Source organism: Corythoichthys intestinalis, chromosome 15 (genome assembly GCF_030265065.1).
Source record: "Corythoichthys intestinalis isolate RoL2023-P3 chromosome 15, ASM3026506v1, whole genome shotgun sequence".
NCBI lineage: Eukaryota > Metazoa > Chordata > Actinopteri > Syngnathiformes > Syngnathidae > Corythoichthys > Corythoichthys intestinalis.
In genome coordinates this window covers 37649755-37677196 of record NC_080409.1, presented here as the reverse complement: position 1 = coordinate 37677196, position 27442 = coordinate 37649755, and the positions used below count along the sequence as shown (strand labels likewise).

Genomic DNA, 27442 nt, shown 5'->3' with positions numbered 1-27442 from the left:
TTCGTTTGTGCCATCATCGTTTTGCAGTTATTAAACATTGTTTTTTTTTTTTTTTGTAATGAAGACGGTGCTCAACTTTTTTTTTCGGTCATCAAGAGTTCAATTGACTCACCCCCTCACCTCCACATATGGCGGTTCCTTTGTGAATTTTAATTTCTGATAACGTGAGTGCTCCGTCAGTGTGCTAATACCTACTGCCTGCTGAGAGGTGCGGAATTGTCAATTCTGGTTAAAGTCATGTTTGCAGTGATTGCCTCAAAAGGTTGTGAAACAAAATGCAGTAATAAAGGTGTACAATCATTTTTGTCCAGGCATACTAATAAACACATTTCTACATTTTTTTTTCATTTCTCTGTTCTCGTGATGATCACGGGTGAAATAGTATGTTTGGTTTGTAATGTAAACTCTCAAAACTTTAAGCTTCTTTTTAGGTCATCCAGAATGCACCCAGCCTCACACAACTGTCGGCATTTGTACGTTCCTCGAAATGCTGTGTCAATGCAGAGAAAGATGTAAGTTTGTGTCACAAATGAGGACATTGATCTGTTAGACATGTCGAGAGAAAAAGTTTTCTCGGGTCGCATTACAACTCCACCCACAGCAACCTGCCCGGTAATAGACACAGAAAGAAAAAGTTATTTCATGCAGTTTGAATTTAAGCCCCTCCTGCCCCGGCATGTGCATAAAAATAACCTGTATACTCGTCGTAATTTGAATCTTTCTGGTCCATTTACGTTCCAAGTTTCAAGGTTAATTTCAAGTAGGGTAAAGTAAGGGTAAGTAAACTTAGTTAATACGACATATAAAACTGTGTGCCATCACTGCTAGTTTTGGGACATTGTCTGCAAAATAAATGATCCCCCCCCTGCAGGTTAGCTAGCCAACATAATGCACATTGTAATTTAGCAACTGTAGTGCACAAGAAGGGAACACTTCATCTAGTGCAGTTTTGCCTGGCTATTTTCCAGGTTTTCTTATTATTTTTCTTACCTCTAAGTCAAATAAGTCAAGAAATATACATTTATAAGAAGTATATATGTGCAGAGCATGGTCTACTGCTATTAATTTATGAATGCAGCCGACCCATATTAATCTTCATTTTGCATTTTAATAGTTACATTCATCAAGTGTAACAAGTGTTTAGAAGTATAGCACATAGCACATTATAATTGGTGGTAAAGGCCAATATAACTGAAGCAATGAATCCTAATTATTTTCTTTTGTCCTTAAACTAGATGCCCAAACAACCAGCAGTAGACAGGGACTCAGTTTTTGCAGTTCTCTGCTCATTCAAGGAGGCCATACTTCAAACTGGCAACATAGCCACTCCAAATGCCACTGTTTGGATGGAACTTAGTAAGGAGCTGGGCGGGAAAATGTCGGCAAAGTCTCTTTACACCTTTGTTAAAACAGACAGACACAACATCTTGTCAGCTTTGGGATTCAGTCATCATGAAACTGATCCTCAAACAAGTGATGACGACACAAGCTCTGAATTGGATGACCTTTACCCTGAAAGGTCATTTCAGCTTCAAGTGCCTTTTGATGAGTGGAGGAAATTTATTCCAGAAGAGGCTGTATACAGAAATAAGTACTGTCAAACCCAAAAAAGAAAATATACAATTTTGAAGCCTGGCACCTGGACCCACATTATAAATGAACAAATCTGGAAAGCAGTAAAAAGTCCTTGCACCTTTATTTTTAAAAGAGCTAAGGTGTATCCTTTGGCAACAAATAATTATATTGACATCAGAGGATACTGCAAGGAGTGTCATGGTCTTCTCAACCTCAATTGTGACAGAGAGCCCAAAATCAACAGTCCAATGATGCTCAACTGTTACATTAAGAACAGTGATGACTCCCTGCACACTGGCAACTCAAAGCGGTTCATGTCTGGGCAGTTGCGTTCCCAGATTGCCACAGAACTTGTGGAGGGCAGGATGGAACCGCATGTATGGCGGGCATCACAGGCAGAGAAACTGATGAACTTTGGAGATCCTGAGCCGAGTCATCTACCAAATTTGGCCACCCTGCGCAAGGCAAAACAAGAGAAAAACGATATGGCATTAGGTGACAAAAATCCCATTTTGTCATTGCAATTAATGAAGTACAGTGCGCCTCACACTGGTAGCATTAAAGACATTGGACTGGACAAGTTTTTCTGTCACTACTGGAGTCAAACGCAAATGCACGTGTACAAGACACTACACAAAAAATCTCACCCAACAGTATGTTTTGATGCTACTGGCTCAGTAGTTAAAAAATTGGTGAGACCGAATGGCTCTTCTGGCCACATCTTCCTTTATCAAGGTGTTATGACAGGGCATGACAGCTCGAGTGTACCAGTGGTGCAGATGCTGTCAGAGAAGCATGATGTTTGTGCGATCACACAATGGCTAAAGGAATGGATTCATGCTGGAGCACCTGTTCCAAAAGAGGTTGTGAGCGATTTTTCTCTAGCCATTCTTGGAGCTCTAGTCAAGGCTTTCACCCCTCATCCTGATTTGAAGACTTACATCAATGAATGCTTTAAAGTATTGCTTGGCAATCAACCTGCAAAGCTGCCCCCATGTTTTGTCAGGGTAGATGTTGCACACTGCATCAAGATGATCTGCCGGTGGGACTGCCTGAAAAATAAAAGATACCGTGTTAAAGATTTCTTTGTGAGGTCATTAGCACAGCTTGTCAAGTCACAAAGTTTGGAGCACGCAAAAAAACTTCTAAGTGCCATCACTATTGTGGCACTTAGTGAATACGAAGGGAATGACAGTTCTGGAGCCCCTCTCCCATCAGAAAGGTGCAAGATGTACCTGAAATCTCAAATTGCTGAAGAACTTGTCAGCTCCCAAGTTGAAGAGGTTGTGGGACAAGAACCACTGGATGCGCATAGTCATCAGATCCATACAGATGCCAGACAGTGGGTGACAGAAATATGTGAAGAGAGCAGGTCACTTGCCAAGGCTGATGGGGACAGAGATAACATCCATTTCCTCCCTGAGATTATTGCCCACGTAATAAGACTTGGATGCTACTTACCACTTTGGACAGGAATAATGGTCCCTCTCTTCCAAAGCACCAGCATCACTGCAAGTTCCGCTGCTGTTGAAGCAGAGTTCAACCTCATAAAAAATGGGCTTTTCAAGCACGAGAGCCTGCCTCTTCGTGTTGACCGCTTCATTTCTCGTCATCTGTCCTTTATTGAGGGGAACATGAGAATTTGCGCTGCTAAACAAAAATTTGAAAAGGCTGACAGTGATGAAAACAAAAACAAAAATGATGATCACCCCAGTAATGAGTCTGACGCTGCTGCCCACAAAAAGATGGATGAGAATGAGGTTGAAAATTGGAGAGGTCTCGTGGTTCCACCCAAAAAAAGGAAGCTGAGTTCCTATCTCTCGCCATGTTCTGAATGGCTCCATGTGGATCCATCTGTAGGACGCAAAAAAGTTAAGGTGCCAGTGTTAAAGAATGGGAACCACCAACAGCCTGTGAAAGTTGGCAAATTCAAAATCTCTGTCCTAAATACATGTGCATTTGATGCGCTTTTCCAAAGTTTATGTTGTGCTTTTTGTGACAGCGTTTCTTTTGAAAATGCTGTTCGCAGCCCTGAATGTGACAACCAATTCTTCAGCCTTGTGAAAACGGTTACTACACGGGGTGTCACCCAGCAAGTGTACTCACAGAGAGCAGAACTATTGAGAGAAATCTTCAAATCTGTCCACCTGACCTCCGGTGCTCTCCAAGTAGATGCAAATTGCCACATTTCCACTCTGATTGGAAGAGCCATGAAAAATCTTCCAAGTGTTTTCCTGAAAAAACAATGTTCCTCACAGTTATGTGATCTCAGCACACAGGTGACAAGGGAAGTTCCCCTTGTGTGTACCGACATCGCCATGCTGCAGACCTGTGGCATGGCTCATCTTCAGGCAGCTGTTGAAGCAGGACTCAGCCTTCCCGACTCCACCTGCCTCAGGTCAATCCCAAAAACATCTCAATGCACATCTGCATTTGAAAAACAAGGCAAAATTACAGAAGCGGGTCTATGTTCAGGGAATGTTTGCCACAGCTACAGTATGGGAGCATTTGTGTGGATTGACACCGACTTTGGCAGCAGTACTGCAGAAGTTGCCTTGCTGGAATTTCCCTCCAGTCTGGTGCTGCAAGAGAACACCTTTACTTTGAGAGCAGTCATAGCATTTCAAAGAGGCTTGACCCAGGATTCTCTTGGACATTATGTGGCATTCTGCAGGAGGGCTGCATGTTCATGGGAGATGTACGATGACCTTGGAAGTGGAGTGAAAGCAAAGTCAGATAACATAAAGGTCACCCCACATGCTTTGTTTTATACTAAGCAGTGACTGTTTGATATTGACATTGATCTGGTGTATATAGTTGATTGTTTAATTGTTACAGTGTATATAGTTTGATATGTTTTAAGCAGTGAATGTTTAATATTGACATTGATCTGGTGTATATAGTTGTTTAATTGTTAAAGTGTATATAGTTTGATATGTTTTAAGCAGTGAATGTTTGATCTTGACATTAATCTGGTGTATATAGTTGATTGTTTAATTGTTACAGTGTATATAGTTTATGTTTTAAGCAGTGAATGTTTAATATTGACATTGATCTGGTGTATATAGTTGTTTAATTGTTAAAGTGTATATAGTTTGATATGTTTTAAGCAGTGAATGTTTGATCTTGACATTAATCTGGTGTATATAGTTGATTGTTTAATTGTTACAGTGTATATAGTTTATGTTTTAAGCAGTGAATGTTTAATATTGACATTGATCTGGTGTATATAGTTGTTTAATTGTTAAAGTGTATATAGTTTGATATGTTTTAAGCAGTGAATGTTTGATCTTGACATTGATCTGGTGTATATAGTTGATTGTTTAATTGTTACAGTGTATACAGTTTATGTTTTAAGCAGTGAATGTTTGATATTGACATTGATCTGGTGTATATAGTTGATTGTTCAATTGTTAAAATGTATATAGTTTGATATATATATATATATTTTTTAACAAAACTAATTGTTAAATGTTAAATAAAAGTTATTATTTCAAGTTTCCTTTTAACTGTTGCGATGCATATGGTTCTTTAAGTTTCTTCTACAGGCACTCATCAATTTAATACTGCGGTGACCGCAGTTTAATTGCACATGCATTAATTTTTGGAGGAATTAGAATGTTCTTTTTGTGACGAATCTGACTGTACTCACCGAATGTTACGATTTGCAGCAAGCTCGCCCCAAAACAGTGGCATATCCTGACTATTGAGAATGTCAAATGGGCAGAATTTTTTTTTTTAAGAAAACAAAAAAACCTATAGTCAATTCCAGGTTATAAACCTGTGATGAAAAAAAAAACAACAAAAGCAATTGACTGTGTGTAGTTGGACGAGACAAACCTTATGCGACGGCACCAAAACAAATGAAGGCTGCGTCAGGAGTATGTGTTGGTGACGTGACCACTACAGCATAAAAAATGTATATCGATTAAGAAAACATTTGTTTGTGGTTGCGACACCAATATCTATTAAAACGAAGCAGTGCAAACCAAAAATTATAGTTTTTAACGGGACAAATGAAAGATAACATTTCCGGGTAAAGTAGGAGTGGAGGGGGTGGGTCAATTGAACTCTTGATGACCGAAAAAAAAAGTTGAGCACCGTCTTCATTACAAAAAAAAAAAAAAACAATGTTTAATAACTGCAAAAGGATGATGGCACAAACGAAACTTTTTGCAGCATAATCCAGCACTAACGACGAAGAAAGAAATGGCATCATCGCCGTTCCATTCCGCCGCAGATGGGGGGCTGCGCGTGACGTCATCACTACACGTTATTATGAATATCTCAAAAACCGTGGCAGTTCAAACAAAACTTTTTTCAGCACAAACCAGCACTAACGACGAAGAAAAAAATGGCATCATCGCCGTTCCATTCCGCCGCAGATGGGGGGCTGCGCGTGACGTCATCACTACACGTTATTATGAATATCTCAAAAACCGTGGCAGTTCAAACAAAACTTTTTTCAGCACAAACCAGCACTAACGACGAAGAAAAAAATGGCATCATCGCCGTTCCATTCCGCCGCAGATGGGGGGCTGCGCGTGACGTCATCACTATACATTTTTATGAATATCTCGAAAACCGTAGCAGTTCAAACAAAACTTTTTTCAGCACAAACCAGCACTAACGACGAAGAAAAAAATGGCATCATCGCCGTTCCATTCCGCCGCAGATGGGGGGCTGCGCGTGACGTCATCACTATACATTTTTATGAATATCTCGAAAACCGTAGCAGTTCAAACAAAACTTTTTTCAGCACAATCCAGCACTAACGAGGCAGAATCAAATGACACCACCGGGGTTCCATTCCGCCACAGATGGGGGGCTGGGTGAACTCTGGATGACCTAAAAAACAATGTTTAATAACTGCAAAACGATGATGGCACAAACGAAACTTTTTGCAGCACAAACCAGCACAATCATAGCACAAACGATTGACATAATTTTTATATAAATTTGCGTCTGATGGGGGGCTGCGCGTGACGTCATCACTATACATTTTTATGAATATCTCGAAAACCGTAGCAGTTCAAACAAAACTTTTTTCAGCACAATCCAGCACTAACGAGGCAGAATCAAATGACACCACCGGGGTTCCATTCCGCCACAGATGGGGGGCTGGGTGAACTCTGGATGACCTAAAAAACAATGTTTAATAACTGCAAAACGATGATGGCACAAACGAAACTTTTTGCAGCACAAACCAGCACAATCATAGCACAAACGATTGACATAATTTTTATATAAATTTGCGTCTGATGGGGGGCTGCGCGTGACGTCATCACTATACATTTTTATGAATATCTCGAAAACCGTAGCAGTTCAAACAAAACTTTTTTCAGCACAATCCAGCACTAACGAGGCAGAATCAAATGACACCACCGGGGTTCCATTCCGCCACAGATGGGGGGCTGGGTGAACTCTGGATGACCTAAAAAACAATGTTTAATAACTGCAAAACGATGATGGCACAAACGAAACTTTTTGCAGCACAAACCAGCACAATCATAGCACAAACGATTGACATAATTTTTATATAAATTTGCGTCTGATGGGGGGCCAACTTCACGGAGGTGTTTCTGACGTGATATAACCCTTACTTTTCGAGGCTGTGAGTCGATCGAGTTACAGTTTCTTTGTGTAGATTACTAGACAGCATGAGCTGAAAGGGCATGATCCGCCCAGCTAACCAATCATCATCACGTTTGCAACTGCGTAAGCAACCCCTTCCTCCTTCCGTTGCACTTGAGTAAAATTTTTGGCTACTCTACCAACCTCTGGTTAGACGTTTATTTACCATAAGTTCTGATTTCTTAAAATGTTGAGTGCTGCTTACTTAAAGGGGAAGTTCAGAATTTTTGACATTAGGCTTAATCGTCGAGTTAGTGGGAGTTTAATTCCGTGCAGTTATTTAGTTATTAGTTTCAGGGCACCGGAGTGGCTGAGCTAGCGCGAGTCAATGAGCCCGTCCTAGCAAGCCGAACAAAAAACAACATTTGCACTCATGAAAATCACCGATGACCCATGCAATCAACGATGTTGGCTAGGTTTTCAGGATGACGTTATTAAAACTTACCATTGCATGTCAATAACTGTTGTATGAACAGCAACATTTGTAATCCAGAAGCTCTGTAGGTAACTGGCTGCAGAGCGGAGTGATATTTTTTCCACTGGTGTGTTTATGTCGTAGCCAGCAGCAAGTATCCAGTTTGTATTGTATTTTGTATTGTTCCTCGTTCTTCATATCATATCACTCTAATTTGCCCATTTCTTCTGTCTGTTTCCACAACCGCTAAATGCACGTTTCACTAGGAGTGGGAACCTCAGGGCACCTCACGATACGATACGATTCGCGATACAAGGCTCACGATAACGGTTATCTCACGATATCACGATACAGCGATTATCGATATATTGGTCAGAAATTTGATACATGATATTCTACGATACAACTGTTGAAACTAGGGTTGTTCCGATCATGTTTTTTTGCTCCCGATCCGATCGTTTTAGTTTGAGTATCTGCCGATCCCGATATTTCCCGATCTTTTTTTTTAGCTCCCGATTCAATTCCAATCATTCCTGATAATTTTTCCTGATCATATACATTTTGGCAATGCATTCAGAAAAAAATGAATAAAACTCGGACGAATATATACATTCAACATACAGTACATAAGTACTGTATTTGTTTATTATGACAATAAATCCTCAAGATGGCATTTACATTATTAACATTCTTTCTGTGAGAGGGATCCACGGATAGAAAGACTTGTGACTTTGTATATTGTGATTAAATATTGCCATCTAGTGTGTTTGTTGAGCTTTCAGTAAATGATACTGAAGGCCATGCCCAAATGCATGATGAGAAGTGGAACCATGACTGTGCGTAGTGCTACCAATTGCTATATCTTCTCTGCGTTAGGAAATCGCATAAGGTTTTAAGAAAAAGATCAATTGCTACCTTGCTTCCCCACATTGCTTCCCATGATATTTCTTATCGTAGGGAGAGGGATTGTAAGGCTTTAGCCAATTAAAAAAAGGCTCCAAAGGCTGCCAAAATTCACTCTACTCATTTTACGCTGCCTTTTATCTCTCTATGTAGGTAAAACGGCGCCATTACAGATTGAGCGCGACATTGCGTGAGTGGGTCGTGCAGTGCATGCATTAATTGCGTTAAATATTAACAAGATACATTTTTTAAAAAATTAATTACCGCCGTTATTGGGATAAATCTGATAACTCTACCTTAAGCCTAAACTAAAGACTCTGGATAAGTGTAACATATTATGTCTGTAACGTTAAACACAATTAGAAACTGATTTAATTTAAAATATATATATATATTTAAAAAAGGCATGGCCGATATTCTTTTGCCGATTCCGATACTTTGAAAATGACGTGATCGGCATCCCGATTGATCGGGTCATCTCTAGTTAAAACAGTTGCCATTAATACAGGTAACGAGTGGAGCCTCGTTAGAAGAAGTTAGACCTCTTTGACAGCCAGAAATCTTGCTTGTTTGTAGGTGACCAAATACTTATTTTCCACTTTAATTTGGAAATAAATTCTTTAAAAATCAAACAATGTGATTTTCAGTTTTTTTTGTTGTTTTTTTTACACATTCTCTCTCTCATGGTTGAGGTTTACCCATGTTGACAATTACAGGCCTCTCTAATCTTTTCAAGTAGGAGAACTTGCACAATTGGTTTTTGACTAAATACTTATTTGCCCCACTGTATATAAACATTATTTAAATTTAAATTTAATTTTAAATATAATGTGTTGTAGAAAGGAATCCTGCTCGGTAAAATACTGGTAGTATATATGTATTTTTTTTTTTATTGGTACAAAATCAAATACGTATTACAGCATATTGAAATGAAATATAATAATACTGGAATATGTCATTGCAAAGTCAAACGTCATCCATAAAAAGTAGTAAATAAAAATGTAGTTTATTTTGTACGAGCGGATTGTCAATCACAGTTTTTAGGCAATAATGAAAAATGCTACGCAAAAATTAAGTCAATTTTTTAAATCAAATTACATTGGTATAAGACTCATCATTACATTTCTCAAAAATCCCAAATACACAGCATAAAGAAAAATGCCAAAATCCAAATAAATGCTAGTAATGTGAAATTACTAAAAGTCCCTTTTGCTACATCTGATATTAGATGCAAATATGACAACCACCTGATGCCCCTTTAGCACTTTTCTCAGTTCACACACGCATACATACTCTTTTGTTTTCATTTGGCCTGGTGGGCCCCCTGGAGTTGTATAGTCCCCGGCTTTGGTATTGTATTACCCAGATCCCTGAGGGCTTCGGGCGTATTCGGGAAAAAAAGCAGGAGTGTGTGCAGGAGTGCGGCGGACTAGTGGGGGATTCGCGGGGTCAGTTGTCAAGTGATTGTGAGTGCGTGAAAGGCCGTGTCCATCATCTTGACAAGCAGACATGCACTTTGCTCTCTGACATGCAGATCGACACACGCACACGCGCAGGTCTGTATTGACCCGTTACACCAGCATTTTCTGTGTGTGTGTGTATTGTATGTTTCTGATAAAACGGAAAAAAAAACCACATTGATTTTTACCAGTGATTCATGACCAGGTGCCTCGATACTGCATGTGCATGTGTGTGTGTTCATCATGTGGCTGACATGTTGACAGGTTAGATACGGCCCCTTGCCACCCAACCCCAGCCCCTCCTCCGGTTGCCCTCTGATGAGGCTGAGTGACTCTCAATGGGCTTTCAGGACACGTCGCGATTGTGGATGTGCTGGGAAAGTGAAGCAGCAAAAGGAAGATAAGACTTGGGAAAGGAAATAGCCAAAACACAACAAAAGTGGATTTTGGCACAGGGGGGAAGATGAAAAATCAGAAGTGTCTTGATTGTTGTTTTCTAGGAGGAAAATTTGTGATTCGCAGTAACTAAACACCGTTTTTGGTTGAGATAAAGAAACAAAATGCAAAACAAAAACAAAATAATCACTTTTGTTTGTGTAAAACTAAATCGAAGATAACCTTCATATTTTAGGAACTATTTCAACAAACGCAGTAACATTTTGAACATCTAGGATATTTTCTTTTTCGGGAAGGCAAGGCAAATTTATTTATATAGCACAATTCAACACAAGGCAATTCAAAGTGCTTTACATCACTTGAAGATCATAAAAATCACATTTGCCACGTCTACATGGATCCAAATATTCCAATTACGATCGGAATATTTGTTCAAACCGAATAAATGTGTTCCATATAAACGCCTCATTCGGAATGAACAGGCCCAAACCGAATGGAATTTCATTCCGATTCACAGGGGTGAAATATTCCTTTTCCCAAACCGATTAGAAGTAAAATTATATCATGTAAACAGGGAAGCGGAATGGTGTCTGGTTGCGTTCTTTCTGCACATGCTCCGTACTGACGTGGTGACGTCACTTTGTGACGTAAGTAACGTCACTTGCAACATGGCTTCCAAGCACAGCGCACCTAATTGGAGTCCGGCGGAAAGATTGCATTTAATTCAAACTTTAAAAGAATTGAATATAATTGCTCGCTTAGACGGGCGTAAAACGAGGAACAGTGAACTATTTAAAAAAGTTCACGAGAGGTTACGCGAAGCCGGAATAGACCGGAGCGTTGACCAGATTAGAAACCGGTGGAAAACCGGCTACTACAAGGCAAAAGAGCAAAACAGCAGAAGCGGATATGACCCCACAAACACAACAAGTGGGTTAAAGTTAAAACAGCAGCACTCCGACGATCGATCTCCATGTTTTGCAACGTGACGCTTTGTTTTGATTAATCTGCGCATGTCAGACGGCAGTTGTCAAACGTCCTTTCGGAATAAAGGCAGTCACATGTAAACGCTGGATCGGAATAGATGAAGTGACATGTAAACAGCTGATCTGAAATTTGAAATTTCGGAATGATTTGAATCGGTATGAATAAAAGTCAGCATGTAAACGTGGCTAGTGAAATCAATACAACCTAAAAACCAAGACAATCAAAATAGGAAATAAAATTATACATAAAAATTGCAATTAATCACAGAATAAAAAAATAGAAATAGAAATAAAACAAAAACTACTACTAATATTAATAATTGAAATCACCAATGGAGATAAGCACAAGAGGAATAGAAAGCAAGTAGATTGAAATAGACATTTATGGATATGCAGTGCTAAACAAAAGCGTTTTTAGCCCTGATTTAAAGGAGCTAACAGTTTGAACATACTTCAGACGTTCAGGTAACGTCTTCCATAGGTGAGGAGCATAATAACTAAATGCTGCCTCACCCTGCTTGGTTCTTGTTCTTGGAACATGCAGGAGTCCTTCAAGCCCATGGAAGTCATACAAAATATCAAATTTGGATCTCACAGCACCACTACTTAATTCGCTAATGTTATGTAACATATTTTTGGAATTTGTATTAGATTTTTTGTTCAATTTTCACACTACTTTCTGTAGGCGGCAAAACTTTTGTCTTGCCAAAATTTGACCTTTATGTCTTCATTAAATAAGTCTTTTTTTCAGTGAAACAAATATATTTGTGTACATTCAACATCATTTGGCAGGGTCTTAGCTTTCATATGAGCCATTTCTGAAACCAATTGAATCATTAAAAGTCCAGTTATTAGCAATTGTTTCTACAAAATGGATCAGCGACAAGACTTTTGTCAGGGACTGTATACTTTTTGCCTGGTACACCAGACTCACCGCTGTTCCAGCTATTGAGTCTGGCCACCATTCAAGCGGATACAATTTCCAGGGCGGAGCAAGCCACAGCAAACAGACAGCGGAGTGGACCAATCAGCGACGGGCAGACGTGACGTTAGTAAAATGACGAGGGAAGGACCAGAGACTTGCGCGCGGAAGTAAACATACGAAGAGAGCGGAGTTTATTCAACATGGCTAGCGCGAGACAGACTGTTGTCAATGACTCGTGTCGATGTGTTTTTGGTAATTTAAAACGGATTTTACCGTGGATTGGAACATATTCTCGGCTCTCCTGTTCACCATCTGTTGTTGTGGAGACGACTTCCGACGCGCAAGAGTGCGTTGCTCGTTAAGAACACATCACGCAAATAAACAAATCTGATTTGTCGATTGATTTTGTACCTGCTCGAGAGGCCGTTAATGGGCTGGTTCCCAGACTATACTCTCAGTGTTTTAAAAATACAGGGAGAATAGTCTGGCAGAGCCAGGCAAGTATACTTTAACAGTTTAAATCAAATGTCTTAATTATAGTCAAGTGCATCAACAGGGTCTTCCTTTAAGGAAACAACAACCCAAATGTTGTATTGAGTTCATTTTGCCTCTGACGAAGGCTGAAGTGTTCACCCAAACATGTAAAGTGATTAAATCACCTACTTTTGTCTGGGATAAAAGAAATTTTTGACTAACAACCCAAATGAGTCAGTCAGCTTAAATTGTTTTGGTTTTTATTTATTTATTTATTTATTTTTTTTTTTTTTAGAAAAGTGTAACATGCGTGTGTTCTTTAGCTTTTTTTTTTTTTTTTTTTTAAAGAAATGGATGATGCAAACAAGTGCAAAAGTAAAAGCTTAAACAGTAACTCTCCAATCTTTACTTTTTAGATAACAGCTCAACAGCGTTTCTTATTTTTTGGAGGCGAACGACTTAAACAAATGCCAAAGTTTTCATGTGCACAGTAGGAACATTTAAAGAGCAATCTTTTCTTTTAAAGGGAACCTCAGACTTAAAGACTTGTAGGGTCGAATAAGCCGCAATTGTTCTTTTACTAATTTTTACTATTTTGCTTTAGGATATTGCAACACCAACCGATTTTTCTTCATTAACATTCAAGGGGAAGATGGCGGCGCGCTTAGTCGCAGCGGCTTGGAGCTCCAACACTATCGTAGTTTTCTATAGTATCTTGGTATATTTATTATTTATTTATGGTGGGGATTGTGGGGGCACTGGGGACACTTTACCTTTATATTGCTCTGCACCAAGCACGTTTAATGGGTACTAACTCGTAGTGTTGTGGAACTCCAATCTGAATTTCGTTGTTATCCTGACAATGACAAATAAACTCTGAATCTGTATTAAAATATGTTATTAGAAAGACATAAAATACTGCCATTGATTTAAAAATCTATAATATTTGGTACGTGTTTTGACATACGGAGGGCGCCATGTTTTATGGACGCTCGGGGTGATGAAGTAGATTGTCACCGTCACTCGACGAATACTACCGGGTTACTGCAATTCCTTCTACGCGATGAGACGTCCAACACATGCGCTCATCGGTTAAAAGCGGTGAGTACTGACTATTTCTGTTTTTATCGAGTCTTTTAATACCGTTTCAAAATGCACTTGCATGTGTTTCCCTCTCATACAGTGGAGCAAATAAGTATTTAGTCAACCACCAATTGTGCAAGTTCCCCTACTTGAAAAGATTAGAGAGGCCTGTAATTGTCAACATGGGTAAACCTCAACCATGAGAAACAGAATGTGGAAAAAAACAGAAAATCACATTGTTTGATTTTAAAAGAATTTATTTCCAAATTAGAGAGTGGAAAATAAGTATTTGGTCACCTATAAACAAGCAAGATTTCTGGCTGTCAAAGAGGTCTAACGAGGCTCCACTCGTTACCTGTATTAATGGCACCTGTTTTAACTCATTATCGGTATAAAAAACACCTGTCCACAACCTCAGTCAGTCACACTCCAAACTCCACTATGGCCAAGACCAAGGAGCTGTCGAAGGACACCAGGGACAAAATTGTAGACCTGCACCAGGCTGGGAAGACTGAATCTGCAATAGGTAAAACGCTTGGTGTAAAGAAATCAACTGTGGGAGCAATTATTGCAAAATGGAAGACATACAAGACCACTAATAATCTACCTCGATCTGGGGCTCCATGCAAGATCTCACCCCGTGGCGTCAAAATGATAACAAGAACGGTGAGCAAAAATCCCAGAACCACACGGGGGGGACCTAGTGAAAGACCTACATAGAGCTGGGACCACAGTAACAAAGGCTACTGTCAGTAACACAATGCGCCGCCAGGGACTCAAATCCTGCACTGCCAGACGGGTCCCCCTGCTGAAGCCAGTACACGTCCAGGCCCGTCTGCGGTTCGCTAGAGAGCATTTGGATGATCCAGAAGAGGACTGGGAGAATGTGTTATGGTTAGATGAAACCAAAATGGAACTTTTTGGTAGAAACACAGGTTCTTGTGTTTGGAGGAGAAAGAATACTGAATTGCACCCAAAGAACACGATACCCACTGTGAAGCATGGGGGTGGAAACATCATTCTTTGGGGCTATTTTTCTGCAAAGGGACAAGGACTACTGATCTGTTTAAAGGAAATAATGAATGGGGCCATGTATCAAGAGATTTTGAGTGAAAATCTCATTCCATCAGCAAGGGCATTGAAGATGAGACATGGCTGGTTCTTTCAGCATGACAATGACCCCAAACACACAGATAGGGCAACAAAGGAGTGGCTTCACAAGAAGCATTTCAACGTCCTGCAGTGGCCTAGCCAATCTCCAGATCTCTACCCCATAGAAAATCTGTGGAGGGAGTTGGAAGTCCGTGTTGCCCATCGACAGCCCCAAAACATCACTGCTCTAGAGGAGATCTGCATGGAGGAATTGGCCAAAATACCAGCAAGAGTGTGTGAAAAGCTTGTGAAGAGTTACAGAAAACGTTTGGCCTCCTTTATTGCCAACCAAGGGTACATAACAAAGTATTGAGATGAACTTTTGGTTTTGACCAAATACTTATTTTCCACCATGATTTGCAAATAAATTCTTTAAAAATCAAACAATGTGATTTTCTGTTTTTTTTTTCCACATTCTGTCTCTCATGGTTGAGGTTTACACATGTTGACAATTACAGGCCTCTCTAATATTTTCAAGTGGAAGAACTTTATTACAATTAGTTTGACTAAATACTTATTTGCCCCACTGTACTTTTAAGCAGTGTTTTATTGTGGTAGCTTTAAAGATGATTGTTGATCTGTTGACCATATTGGTCACGTATTTAAACCACCCTTATTCAATATTACTACATTTAAGTATTTTCTTAAGGCATCTTAATTATGTTCTGTCTGTATGCATCTAAACAAAACAAGCTGAAAGCGCACTCTAGTACTTTTGGTGTCAAATTCGCCCCATGTAGACGTTTCGCTGGTGTAGCACATTTTAGCAGATTAGCGTTTTTTTTGTTGTTGTTGTTGCTCTCATCCCGTCTTTCCTGTTCATTTTGCCTTTGCTGCTCGTTTTGTGAAATATCAACAGTGCTGTCATGCTCATTAATGTTCTTCTGGGGTTCAAATTGAAAGGGTTGAACAGATGACATGTTTATGTTGCTAGAGTCATACTCTGGAAGCCCGGCAGCGTAACCATGTGACGTCACCGCCCTGCTTATCCTCACGAGGGTCGCGGAGGTGCTGGAGCCTATCCCAGCTATCTACGGGCAGTAGGCAGGGTACACTCTGAATTGGTTGCCAGTCAATCGCAGGGCAACTAAACCTGATTTTACAAATTATAGAAAAACGAAAACCTCAAGAGGGGTTTCAATTAAAGATGCACCGATACCGATACTAGTATCGGCAGGGGGCGCCGATCCGGCCCAAAATGGTGGTATCGGTATCGGCGAGTACCAACAAAGACTGCGCCGATACCATTTACCGGTCCATTATTATAACATTTGACCGCAGCCTTTTTTTTTTCCTCCTGGCGCTCACTACACTCTGTCTCTGTGTTGTGTGATGACACGTGAACACCAAGCAGCTATCGCTATTGGCCTGCTCCAGACCAATGAGAACGGGCCAATAGCCACTCCTGACCAATGACAAGGCCGCTATGTCGGCGCCGCCAACATGGCGGCGGTCGGGGAATATTTCAAAATAGAAATCCCGTCAATTAAAATCAATGGCTGCATGCAAGATTTGCGGCCTGAAAGTTCCGAGATGTGGAGTTAAATCGGCCAGTTTCAATACCTCGAACCTGATAAAACATTTGAAGACGAAACGTGAACGAACACAACGAGTTTGAGCCTGCAAGAGCAGGACTGCTCTCCAGAGGAAGGGCGCAGGACAGGCGCAACAATCTCTGGTCAGTTTACTACGTCTACTTTACTTTTATTGTCTTTTACTGAAAGAAATGCCGCAGTAATTTGGGACCTGTTTCCAAAGTAGGTTTGCCACCTTTTAGAAATAGAAATAAGGGACCCCCCCTCCCGAAAAAGGAGGCTAATAGAGAGACGGGATGCTGTGGTCAATTATTATTACTTATAATTGTTAGCGTCCGCAAACGCGGAAACAAGGTTGGACCTCGAAGCGGACAACAAGCGGGGGATACGTACAAGGGTTTAATTGCAAACAAAAAATTACACGCGATCGCGGGATAGTAGAAATAACAAAAGGAGTCCGTGACAGCAGGTCGACGGAGCTCGGAACTCAAAGGTTAACTAAGAGCCAAAAAGCCAAAATAAAAACACTCAAATACCTGCACAGGGTAGAGGTTACAAACGAGTGCAGCACACTAACAATAAAAAAACCCAATGCAGGGGCATAACAAGCAAATGTAGGGAGACTATAGTGCGAGATGTCAAATGGCGATCAGCAAAGCAAATATCTCGGCAGCCTTCTCTGAGCTCACCCGTGCTTAAATGCTGCGTTGATGAGCCTGCATTGGATTCAGGTGCGACGTCAGGATCGCCCCCACTAACAGCCCAGCAACAAAACACAATCTAACCAGCAGCAGAATGTGACAATAATTTCATGAAAGTTGCACTGTTTGGCCTTTGAGAGGTTTAAAAAAAGTTTACTCAGTTCATTCAGAGTTTATTATTATGAACTTATTTTTACTTTCTTACTGTTGGGCTAGTATTATACTTTGTACTAGTCTTTTTCCTGTTTTGCAAAGGTAAGCAACAGCCTGACAAAGACTTGATAGCAATGATTTCACATCCAATTATGTAGCTCTTTAGGGGGGAAAAAAAAAATTATATATATATAAACAGGGTGGTATCAGTATGGTATCGGTATCGGCCGATACTGCACAGCCAGGTATCGGTATCGGGGCCAAAAAATGGTATCGGTGCAACACTAGTTTCAATATCAAATTATTTTAACTCATAATAACGTTTATCTTTTAAGAACTACAAGCCTTTCTATCCGTGGATCCCTTTAAGGAAAGTGCAAGATTTCTAGTTTGTCTTCTTTTTGAGAAATGGAAAATGCGAAATAGTTTTAAAAAAATAAATAAATAAAATAAATAAAAAATAAGAGCAAAATAAGAGCTTTGTTGTAGTTTTTTTTTTTTTTTTGCTTTAGGATATTGCAACACCAACCGATTTTCTTCTTTTTCGAAATCAAGCTACTCAACAAGTGAAGGAATAACTAATACACAAGGTCTGAACCACATATTTTAATGAAAGTAAGTTTGTCTTCTCGTCAGAAAAAGGAACATAACAGATCGTCTTCTTTTTAAGAAACAAATGATGCAGTGGAGTACTGCGCATTCCTCCAGTCGGTTCAATTTCCCTATAAAGCATTGCCACATCTCCCTTCCGCTGAAAAATCATCCTTTTCTAATGTGATTTTGCACTTCACTTTTTGTCCAAAGTGCTGGCAACAACACATTTCGCATCGAGTCAGGTGGGACTAATGATGGCGCTTCAATTTTGTTTCGCCTTTGAAGTCTGACTAGCTGTTACTTCTCAACTTTCCACACATTTTGGAGGCTTTTAACCGCTTTGGTGTTTAAAAAAGGCTCAGATCTGCGCGGATTCCCTGTCCTTATTCTCCAATCGAGTCACCTCAGAGATGGTGATAGAAAGTTATTCTCGTTAATACCTCGATGTGTTTAATCTTCATGAGCGTCATCATTAAAGTTGTATTAACGACCGCGCTAGGGTCCAATTAAGACAAACGACCGAGTTGTGATTTACTCTTTGCGTATGCTCTAAATTAATGAGGCAGCGTGTCAAACGGTGCAACCGTGGAGCTTAATTATGCTATCAGTCTTTAGCGAAGAGTCTGATATTGTTGGGAATTGAGCGGTCACAGTTTCATTGTTGGTCATATATGTTTAGTAATCACCTTGTTTCAATCTCTTTGCAGCGTCTCCTCACCCGAACCACGTGGGCCGAGCGTGTCTAAAGCTGAAGGTGTATGTCAGACCTCCTGGTAAGCAGTCATATACACTAACTTGCGCACAGTGAATGATGATGTTTCAGTGGCATTGATGGCGATAGACCTCAGATCTATTTTGACTGGGAGGTTTCAGTAGAGCATACCTGTCAACCCGTTGGCATAGGCGGAGTTTGACTTTTGGGGCAAGGAGGGGCACAACATGTTGATGACCCAAAACGCAATTTCAGCAATAAAATTAACTTACAAGAATATTTGTTAATAATAAGTTGACAATTAGCGTTTTTTGTTTCCCATCATTCTTGAGGGGAATTTTAAATCTGGCTTCTTAGGCAATACTTTTCGCCAAGATCGTCATCTATTGAATTTGGCCACGCCCGTCGGTGTCGTGCCAATGTAGTTACCCCAGTCAAAAATTGTATCCCCTAGGCGGAGCCATATGTAGGTAGATTTGTGTCTTTATTATTCAATCAAAAACAAGTTGCTTCAATAAAAAAATATATTTTCAACCAAAAAAAGTCGCTTCAGTTGAAAAAATGTGTTTGAATGCAAAAATAAATTTGAAACTCAAAAAATGCATGTGAAAGCTTTTTTTTTTTTTTTTTTTTTTTTTTAAGTCAAGCTTTTTTATTTTGATTGAAGCAACGTTTTGATTGAAGTAATGTTGATTTGTGTTTGGGTTAGGTTAGGACACATTTTGGCTAGGACACTTTTCTCTATTATTCAATCAAAAAATAAGTTGCTTCAAAAAATATATAGATTTTCAAAAAGAAAAATCACTTGGATTAAATAAACACAATTTTCAATCATAGAGAAAAGTTTTTGAATGCGCAAAAAGATTTGAGATTGAAAAATTTGCATTTGAACACTTAATTTTTCATTGAAAAAGTTTTCTTCAATTGAAGCAATCCTTTTTGCGTTTGGGCCGTATGATTAGGACATTTGTGTCAAAATCATCTAATCCCCAAAAGGTTGCATCAATCAAAAAATATATATTTTCAATCAAAGAAAAAAAAATCATTTTTAAAAAATATTTTTCTCTAAAATATATACAGTGTATATTTTTTTAAATTATTATATGCAAAGCAAATGACTGTCTAAGGTGCTCGAAAAATAATTTTGACCCATAATAAAAATATGTTTCTTTGTTCATTTCATTCATTTTTGTTGCAGTTTTATTGCTTTACAACTTTTATATAAATATATACCCTACCCACCGATGTCACAAAACCACGTGCTCGCTGTATGGTTCCGCCCACTTGACCGTCATTTTGTCTCTGTATTAGCATTGGTTTCAATTGATCGAGGAATTTAAAATGCATTTCATGGAAGACCTGGTGCTTTCTGATGCCGTAAACTCACTGGATGTGTTGCATAAAAGGCGTTATGTGGAAAAGCTTCGTTCTATACAGTCGCCAGATCCATATTTGATGCCTAAATCGATGATTTTTGACCGGCTGCCTTCGCCGTCTCTGCCTGACCCTGATATTTACAACTATCTTGTCCACACAAAATCAGCCTATTCTCACGAAAGTTTGAAAAACTTTAAGAGCTTGGAGGCTTATAAATGCTACGTTGCTGGTTGGGTGAAACAGGTCCTCATACACGAAAATTCGGCAGGAATCTTGTGCTCGGAAGGTGAGTTACGAAATTTTCAATTCAAAATCTTTTGTTCTTGCTAACATCCACTGTCAAGTCTAATGTATTTCATGTCATTTGTCAATGGAGCTAGGGCTTTTAATGTTTATATGGTTTAGCGATAGCATTCTCACTACATACATACGTGTATGTTGTCGGCGATTAGCCTAGCAATGATCTTAATTGTGGTTGTCAGCCCAAAACCCTCTAAATATATATTAAATGCATCTTACCAGATATAAAATGACTACTACATAATCTGTGGTAATCGTTTGGAGCCCAGTTTTCTCGTCGAACTGCAGCAGCCCATCTCGCTCTCTCCTCTCCGTGTCTCTCGGAATCCGGTAGAACTTCAAGTCTCTCCGTCTTCTCCGTCTATCTTCTCTGTTATTGCAACCGACCACCACACACGCCTTCACCATTTTGATTATTAATGTTAACGAGCAGAAAAACACGCCGTAAATAGGAGGAATGTACGTAGCCGTAACAGGTCAACACGATGTGTTGACGGACAAGTGGGCGGCACCAGTCAGGAGAGCGGAGTTGTGACGTCACGTGGGTAGGGTCTATAGGAAAGTCAATTACATGCAATGACGCTTTGTGACCACCAAGGGGGGCCTGGCCCCACCTTAAAATCCGCATATGGCCGTTGGCAATCTTACAAATAGTGACCTTTGCCCTTACAAATTGGTGATTCATCTTAAAACGTTTTACATAGCGTGTAATATGAGACAAAAATAAAATTCAATTTTTAAAATAATATGAATTTATTGGTAATATTGTCACATGTAACCTGGTGCAAAGAACAATCGATATCTTCAGCTACATCATGATTGCTAAAATTTAACAGTGACTTTTGTTATAATTGTATGTAGCACTTTTGGGAATTTCTATTATGTCTTTTGATGGCTGCACTTCATGGCACTTCAGCTCGCAATTCAGTTTGACTTGAGGGTAGTTCGTTAGTGTGTCCAATTATAAATTAAAAAGGTCAATTGATAAATTAACTTACCGATGCAATCTTTGAGTCAGGGAACATTTGTTCTGCTATTTCTGAGAAGTGATCAGCATTAGTTGCAGGCAAATTGTGTTCGGCAACAAATTGGCAGAATAAAATCTCCGCTTGCGTCACTTTTCATTCTGCATACTGCATCTTTATGACCAGTGTTGTTAATCTTACTTTAATAACATAATTAATTACAGTTACAAATTACTTCTCCCAAAAAGTAATTGAGTTAGTAACTCAGTTACCTGAATGTAAGAGTAATTAGTTACTTGGCAAAGTAACTGGTGTTACCTTTTATGTTTTTTTTATTTCGTTTTTTCCAACAACAACAAAAAACATAGTAACCTTTGCTATGTTTGGAAGTAATTCAATGTTGTGAATCAGCCGTTAAAGTTGTTTAAATTGATCCCGTTTTTGCATTAGTTCCCTTCTGTCTACTTTCGACATGTGAAAGTTTTAAAACTGTTTCATCATTTAAAGATAGATTTAAGTCAAGATTTTGCCGATTTAGGAGTATTTTAGATAAAAGGTTACTTAGGTTAGCTAGGAAGGTTCACTACAAAAGAGCCTTTCTGAGAAGTCTACTGCTTTAAGATGGCGGCTGTTCACCAACACCGGCAAGTGTATCTTTTCGCATCTAGTTCATATATATGTGATATCTAGCGTAGCATCATGTGGGCGTAGTTTGTAGGCTGATGGCTACAGTCAGGTATTATTGGAGCCACAAAGCCCAGCAAAGCCCGGCGTCACAACTCCCTCTTACCCACTCCCCTCTCTCCATGTCTCTGACTTTTCACACGTCATTCAACCACGTAGTAGCGCATAGTAACGCATTGTCTCATTGCCAAAACGGTGACAAAATCCGAACGGAGATAAAAAACGTAATGCACGAAAAACGTACAGATTTTGAACGGCGTACACATTTGGAAAATCAGTGCTCACTTGTACAAATTACGCCGAAACCGTAAAACTTTACAGGTATGGTAGAGTGTACTGGCAACAGCGTAGTTATCCGGACTGTTTAGCTAATTTGTTTACCGTTTTGCACTGTCACTCAGGAAAACCAGGCTTGAAAACCGCTTCAATTAACTTCATACACTGGCATGCACACATAGACGCCAGATGGTGCTTGAAGGAATTCACCCCACCGGCCAAGCCGCACGGAAACGGCGACAGCCAAACAAAGTGCCGCTCTGCTGATGTCGCTTCCGCGCGAGTCAATCGGTGGGGCTGAAATTCCACGCGTTCACTCCCTGTGTTAACCCTTTGTACTGACTCCATGCTCCAAAAGTTTGAAGAAGGCTCACCGAAAACAGGTTGACAATTTATTCGTCGACAATGGTCAAAAAACAAGGCAAAAACAGACGACGGAGGAACAATGCTGGATCCAAAACAAGGCTACATAGAAAAGTTTCCGAGCAGCGAACTGCTTGTTATCTCAGTGTCCAGTGTTTTTGAAGGCTATGGTGGAGTTGGCCGGGCCGAAGGTGTGGCTGGGTGTTGTCTTGGGATAATCCCTCTGTGGCCGGTTTTGGGCGGTTAGGTTCGTGCGTGGATGGGATGTGGTTGCCACAGCGACCGATGCTGGTCTTGACGTCCCAAGCGCCCGCTATCAACTTTGTTATCCTGGCTGGGCGAGACGCTACTGTTTTTAAGGACCGAGCGCCCTGCTCTTTGTCCTTGGAGTGGCCGGGAGAACTGATTGCAAGAGTTGGTGCGTCAATATTGCTCGTGACGCACACGTTGGGCTTCTGTGATAAGATGGCATTGTGTATCTATTCTGCTTCTTTTCATTAAACTATGGTGTGCTATTTATTTTATATTAGATGTGTTATAGTACAGTCCTACAGTAAATATAAGAAATGATAATATTCCCTGATTAATTTAATTATGTGTGTAAGAGTAATGCAAACAGTTATATGGTGTGTGCGAGAAAGGTAACTATTCCCTTCATGCTCAAGAACTGGCCTTGCCCTCTTAACCCAAAAAGTGCCCCTATCAAGGTTATTAAGTCATGATCATTATTATGTTAGTCCAAAGTGCTGCAGCCGTAATCACTGTAACAGCTCCCTCCGTCCTCCAAACGCGGAAACACGCCACAGCACAGTACAATAGCTTCTATCCACGCCCTCTCCTCGCCCACTTCTGCAGTCCCTACGCAGAGGTAACAAATAATGTGAATCTGCACTCCTAAACCACAGTTTCTTAACTGTGTCTCATGAAGTAGCCTTTGTCTCTGTGCAACTCTCTAAATTAGCCGAATGCCCAGTCTCTACTTTTAAAGAAGCGAGGCCAGCCGCTTGCCATAAATCAATTAATAGATGGAACATGGCGACCAGCACGAAACCAGTGTCGGTAGGAAAAATAAATAAAACTACACTGATGGCCATCAGTTTTGGCACTCCTGCCATTCTTTCAGATAATGCTCAATTTCTCCCAGAAAATGATTGCAATTACAAATGCTTTGGTAGTAATATCTTCATTTATTTTGCTTGCAATGAAAAAACACAAAAGAGAATTGGGGGGGATCATTATCATTTTACACAAAACTCCAAAAATGGGCCAGACAAAGCTATTGGCACCCTTTGAAAAATCATGTGATGCTTCTCTAATTTCTGTAATCAACAGCACGTGTTACTTACCTGTGGCACATAACAGGTGGTGGCAATAACTAAATCACACTTGCAGCCAGTTAAAATGGATTAAAGTTGACTCAACCTCTGTCCTGTGTCCTTGTGTGTACCACATTGAGCATGGAGAAAAGAAAGAAAACCAAAGAACTGTCTGAGGACTTGAGAAGCAAAATTGTGAGGAAGCATGGGCAATCTCAAGGCTACAAGTCCATCTCCAAAGACCTGAACGTTCCTGTGTCTACCATGTACTGTCTCATCAATAAGTGTAAAGCCCATGGCACTGTAGCTAACCTCCCTAGATGTGGACGAAAAGGAAAAATTGACGAGACATTTCAACGAAAGATTGTGCGGATGGTGGTCGACTATCATCCAAACAAGTTCAAGCTGTCCTGCAGTCCGAGGGTACAACAGTGTCAACCCATTCTATCTGTTGCCGTCTGAATGAAAAGGGACTCTACGGTTGGATACCAAGGAAGACCCCACTTTTGACCCAGAGACATAAAAAGCCAGGCCTGGAGTTTGTCAAAACTTACCTGAGAAAGCCAGAAACATTTTGGAAGAATGTTCTTTGGTCAGATGAGACAAAAGTAGAGCTTTTTGGGTAAAAGCATCAACATAGAGTTTACAGGGAAAAAAATGAGGCCATCAAAGAAAAGAACACGGTCCCCACAGTCAAACATGGCGGAGGTTCCCTGATGTTTTGGGGTTGCTTTGCTACCTCTGGCACTGGACTGCTGAACGTGTGCATGGCATTATGAAGTCTGAAGACTACCAACAAATTTCACAGCATAATGTAGGGCCCAGTGTGAGAAGGCTGGGTCTCCCTCAGAGGTCAGGGGTCTTCCAGCAGGACAATGACCCAAAACACACTTCAAAAAGCACTAGAAAATGGTTTGAAAGAAAGCATGGAGACTTCTAAAGAGGCCAGCAATGGTTCCAGACCTGAATCCCATAGAACACCTGTGGAGATACCTGAAAATGGCAGTTTGGAGAAGGCACCCTTCAAATCTCAGAGACCTAGAGCAGTTGGCCGAAGAAGAATGGTCTAAAATTCCAGTAGAGCATTGTAAGAAACACATTGATGGATACCGGAAACAGTTGTTCGCAGTTATTTTGTCTTAAGGTTGTGCTACCAAGTATTAGGCTGAGGGTGCCAAAACTTTTGTCCGGCCCATTTTTGGAGTTTTGTGTAAAATGATAATGATTGTTTTTTTTTTTTTTTTTCGTTCACTTTTATGTTTTTTCATTGCAAACAAAATAAATGATACTACTACCGTAGCATTTGCAATTGCAATCATTTTCTAGGAGAAATTAAGCATTATCTGACAGAATTGCAAGGGTGCCAATACTTTTGGCCAGCACTGTACCTCTTAGGTCACTGGTATGTCACTGGTCATGATTAGATGTCTTCCATTTTTATTACACGTAAATGTTTGAAAAATTTCTTCAAGCGGAATAAAAAAAAATTTTTTTGCAAAAATCCCAGCCCTATTATTTCAATACGAAATCTGCATTATGCCGAACTTTACGAACCACTGATTATTCGCAAAATCTTGTTATCTCTGTACTTTCTGGAAGACTTAATGTTCAAGTCTTTTACTACACAAAGTAGTGTTTTTGCCTCACTCAAAAAGTGTTTTGTGTTGTTTTTCACCATGTATTTGGCAGCACCAATTCCTTTCTCTACTCTAAAGATCAACATTCCTTACTGATGGGAAAATGCTGCTATGTACCGTAATTTCCCGAATATAACGCGCACTTTTTTTCCCCAAAATCAACTTGTAAAATCATGGTGCACATTATAAACAGGTATATGGATGGAGACAGAAATATATATATATTATACGTATATATAAACCGATTTTTTTTATCGACACGGCCACGTTGTGTTGAAGAAACGTATGCGGCGATCCGTTGCCGACCATTACGTTACGTGACATCACCATTTTGTTTCGGTAATACTTCACTCTGATCGGCCGAATGATTTCGTCTGTGTTAAATTCTGCTTTTTTCACTCTTCCTAAAGCACAGAATTTAGTTTCTTGAACTCATTTGAGTCAACGTTTATTGCAGCTCCGCAACTCGGACCATAACAAACGTAACAACATAGACTTCCTGTGTCTGTCCGTCAACTATATCTGTTCCTATTGTTACTGTCATGTCGACAGCGATGAACTCTCTCGGATTTCCCACTTACGTTCTCACTTTCATTTTACCATATCAATCCATGGAAGGAACATTTATTCATCATGATGAAACGAGCAAGTTATACAGCAGCCTTTAAAAGAAAAGTCACATCTGTTTTGTTTTCTCCCTAGATTCCAGTAAGTTGGAGAAGTTGTCAAATCATATTACTACCATAAATATTATCAGTTTATGGTAATGTTTTGAACTACCAATATGCTATGCTCGTGCTGTGTTTCACCAGTCAGTAAAATGACATTTCTGTATCTGTACACGAACTCTGTTGTCTTGTATTCTTCTATTTATTGGTGCTAAAATTAGGGTGCGCGTTATAAACGGGTACAATAATTTTCCCTAGATTTTACAAGTAAATTTGGGGTGCGCATTATACACGGGTGCGCCTTATATTCGGGAAATTACGGTATATGCTACTTTGACAGATATTCACTTGAGAAAAATATGAACCCCGGGGATTTCATTGGGTTTTTAAAAGGGAATAGAAGCATATTAATGTTATCAATGTATTTATATGACCTTCCATAAGCAGGTTACTGCACACACACAAAAAAAAAAGGATTTGAAAGGTTTATTGGCCACTATTTTTTTTAATGTTCCTTGGACTGGTTGATATTGAAAAATCAATCCCTTATGTGTTTCTAACATACTTGGCAGGTAAAGATGATTTTCATTCTCTCATCCTCATTCATCATTATAAATGATCTGGCAACCCAACACAATATCACATTTGACTTGAAAGTATGACCGTTGCTAATGTGTATTTGTAGCAGAATGCACTGCACTGTGTAGCTTTCCAGCCCTCTCAGTTCAAAAGAATTTGACGTCTATTACAATAAGTGGCAGCAAATGAGAGTGTTGTGAAAGCGTTTGATGAGGTCAACATAAGACAAGACAACAAAATAGGTACTGGAAATCCTTGAACCTCTCCCATATGTCTCAAGTGCCATCTTTGATTGTGTTTTATGCGGGGAAACATAACCCCAATGAAAGAATGTGGCGAATGTAGGTCAGATGGCAGGAAGCTGTTACGCAACTCTTATTTTGAAAGTCTACCAGCGAGGCTGATTTTTTTTTTTTAGGCGAGCTTGAAATGCAGCATCGAACCTGCCTGCTCACTTGACTCCTTGATGGTGACACACTTTCAAGATGTCAGGTGGGAGGAATGAACGACAGCTTTTCAGGCTTAGTAGGGTTCGTCTTCCTCCCAAATTACTGAAACACCATTGCTTTAATTTTGGAG

The 27442-nt window shown here is 39.9% G+C and overlaps 1 protein-coding gene and 1 long non-coding RNA gene across 5 annotated transcripts in view; one reads left to right on the top strand and one right to left on the bottom strand.

Annotated features, from left to right (window-relative positions):
* The window catches only part of efna2a (ephrin-A2a), a 208554-nt gene that overhangs the window by 172911 nt on the left and 8201 nt on the right, over positions 1–27442 (top strand). Inside the window, exon 4 of one of the 2 annotated variants that reach the window (XM_057860471.1) lies at positions 18694–18759. In XM_057860471.1, the coding sequence (XP_057716454.1) occupies positions 18694–18759 (66 nt within the window). Of the gene's footprint in view, positions 1–18693; positions 18761–27442 lie in introns of both variants that reach the window. The other variant, XM_057860472.1, reaches the window with a different exon arrangement.
* On the bottom strand, positions 985–5956 carry LOC130931562 (uncharacterized). Of its 3 annotated transcripts, XR_009067246.1 has the most exons (10): positions 5416–5954; positions 4104–5278; positions 3905–4002; positions 3682–3809; positions 3285–3429; positions 3037–3193; positions 2811–2961; positions 2517–2627; positions 2223–2424; positions 987–2030 (listed from the first exon to the last, which is right to left on the bottom strand). It is a non-coding gene; the product is annotated as an uncharacterized LOC130931562 (long non-coding RNA). The 3 variants fall into 3 exon arrangements; XR_009067247.1 differs by having other exon boundaries at positions 985–2030; positions 3037–3188; positions 3905–5278; positions 5416–5956; XR_009067245.1 differs by having other exon boundaries at positions 3905–5278; positions 5416–5955.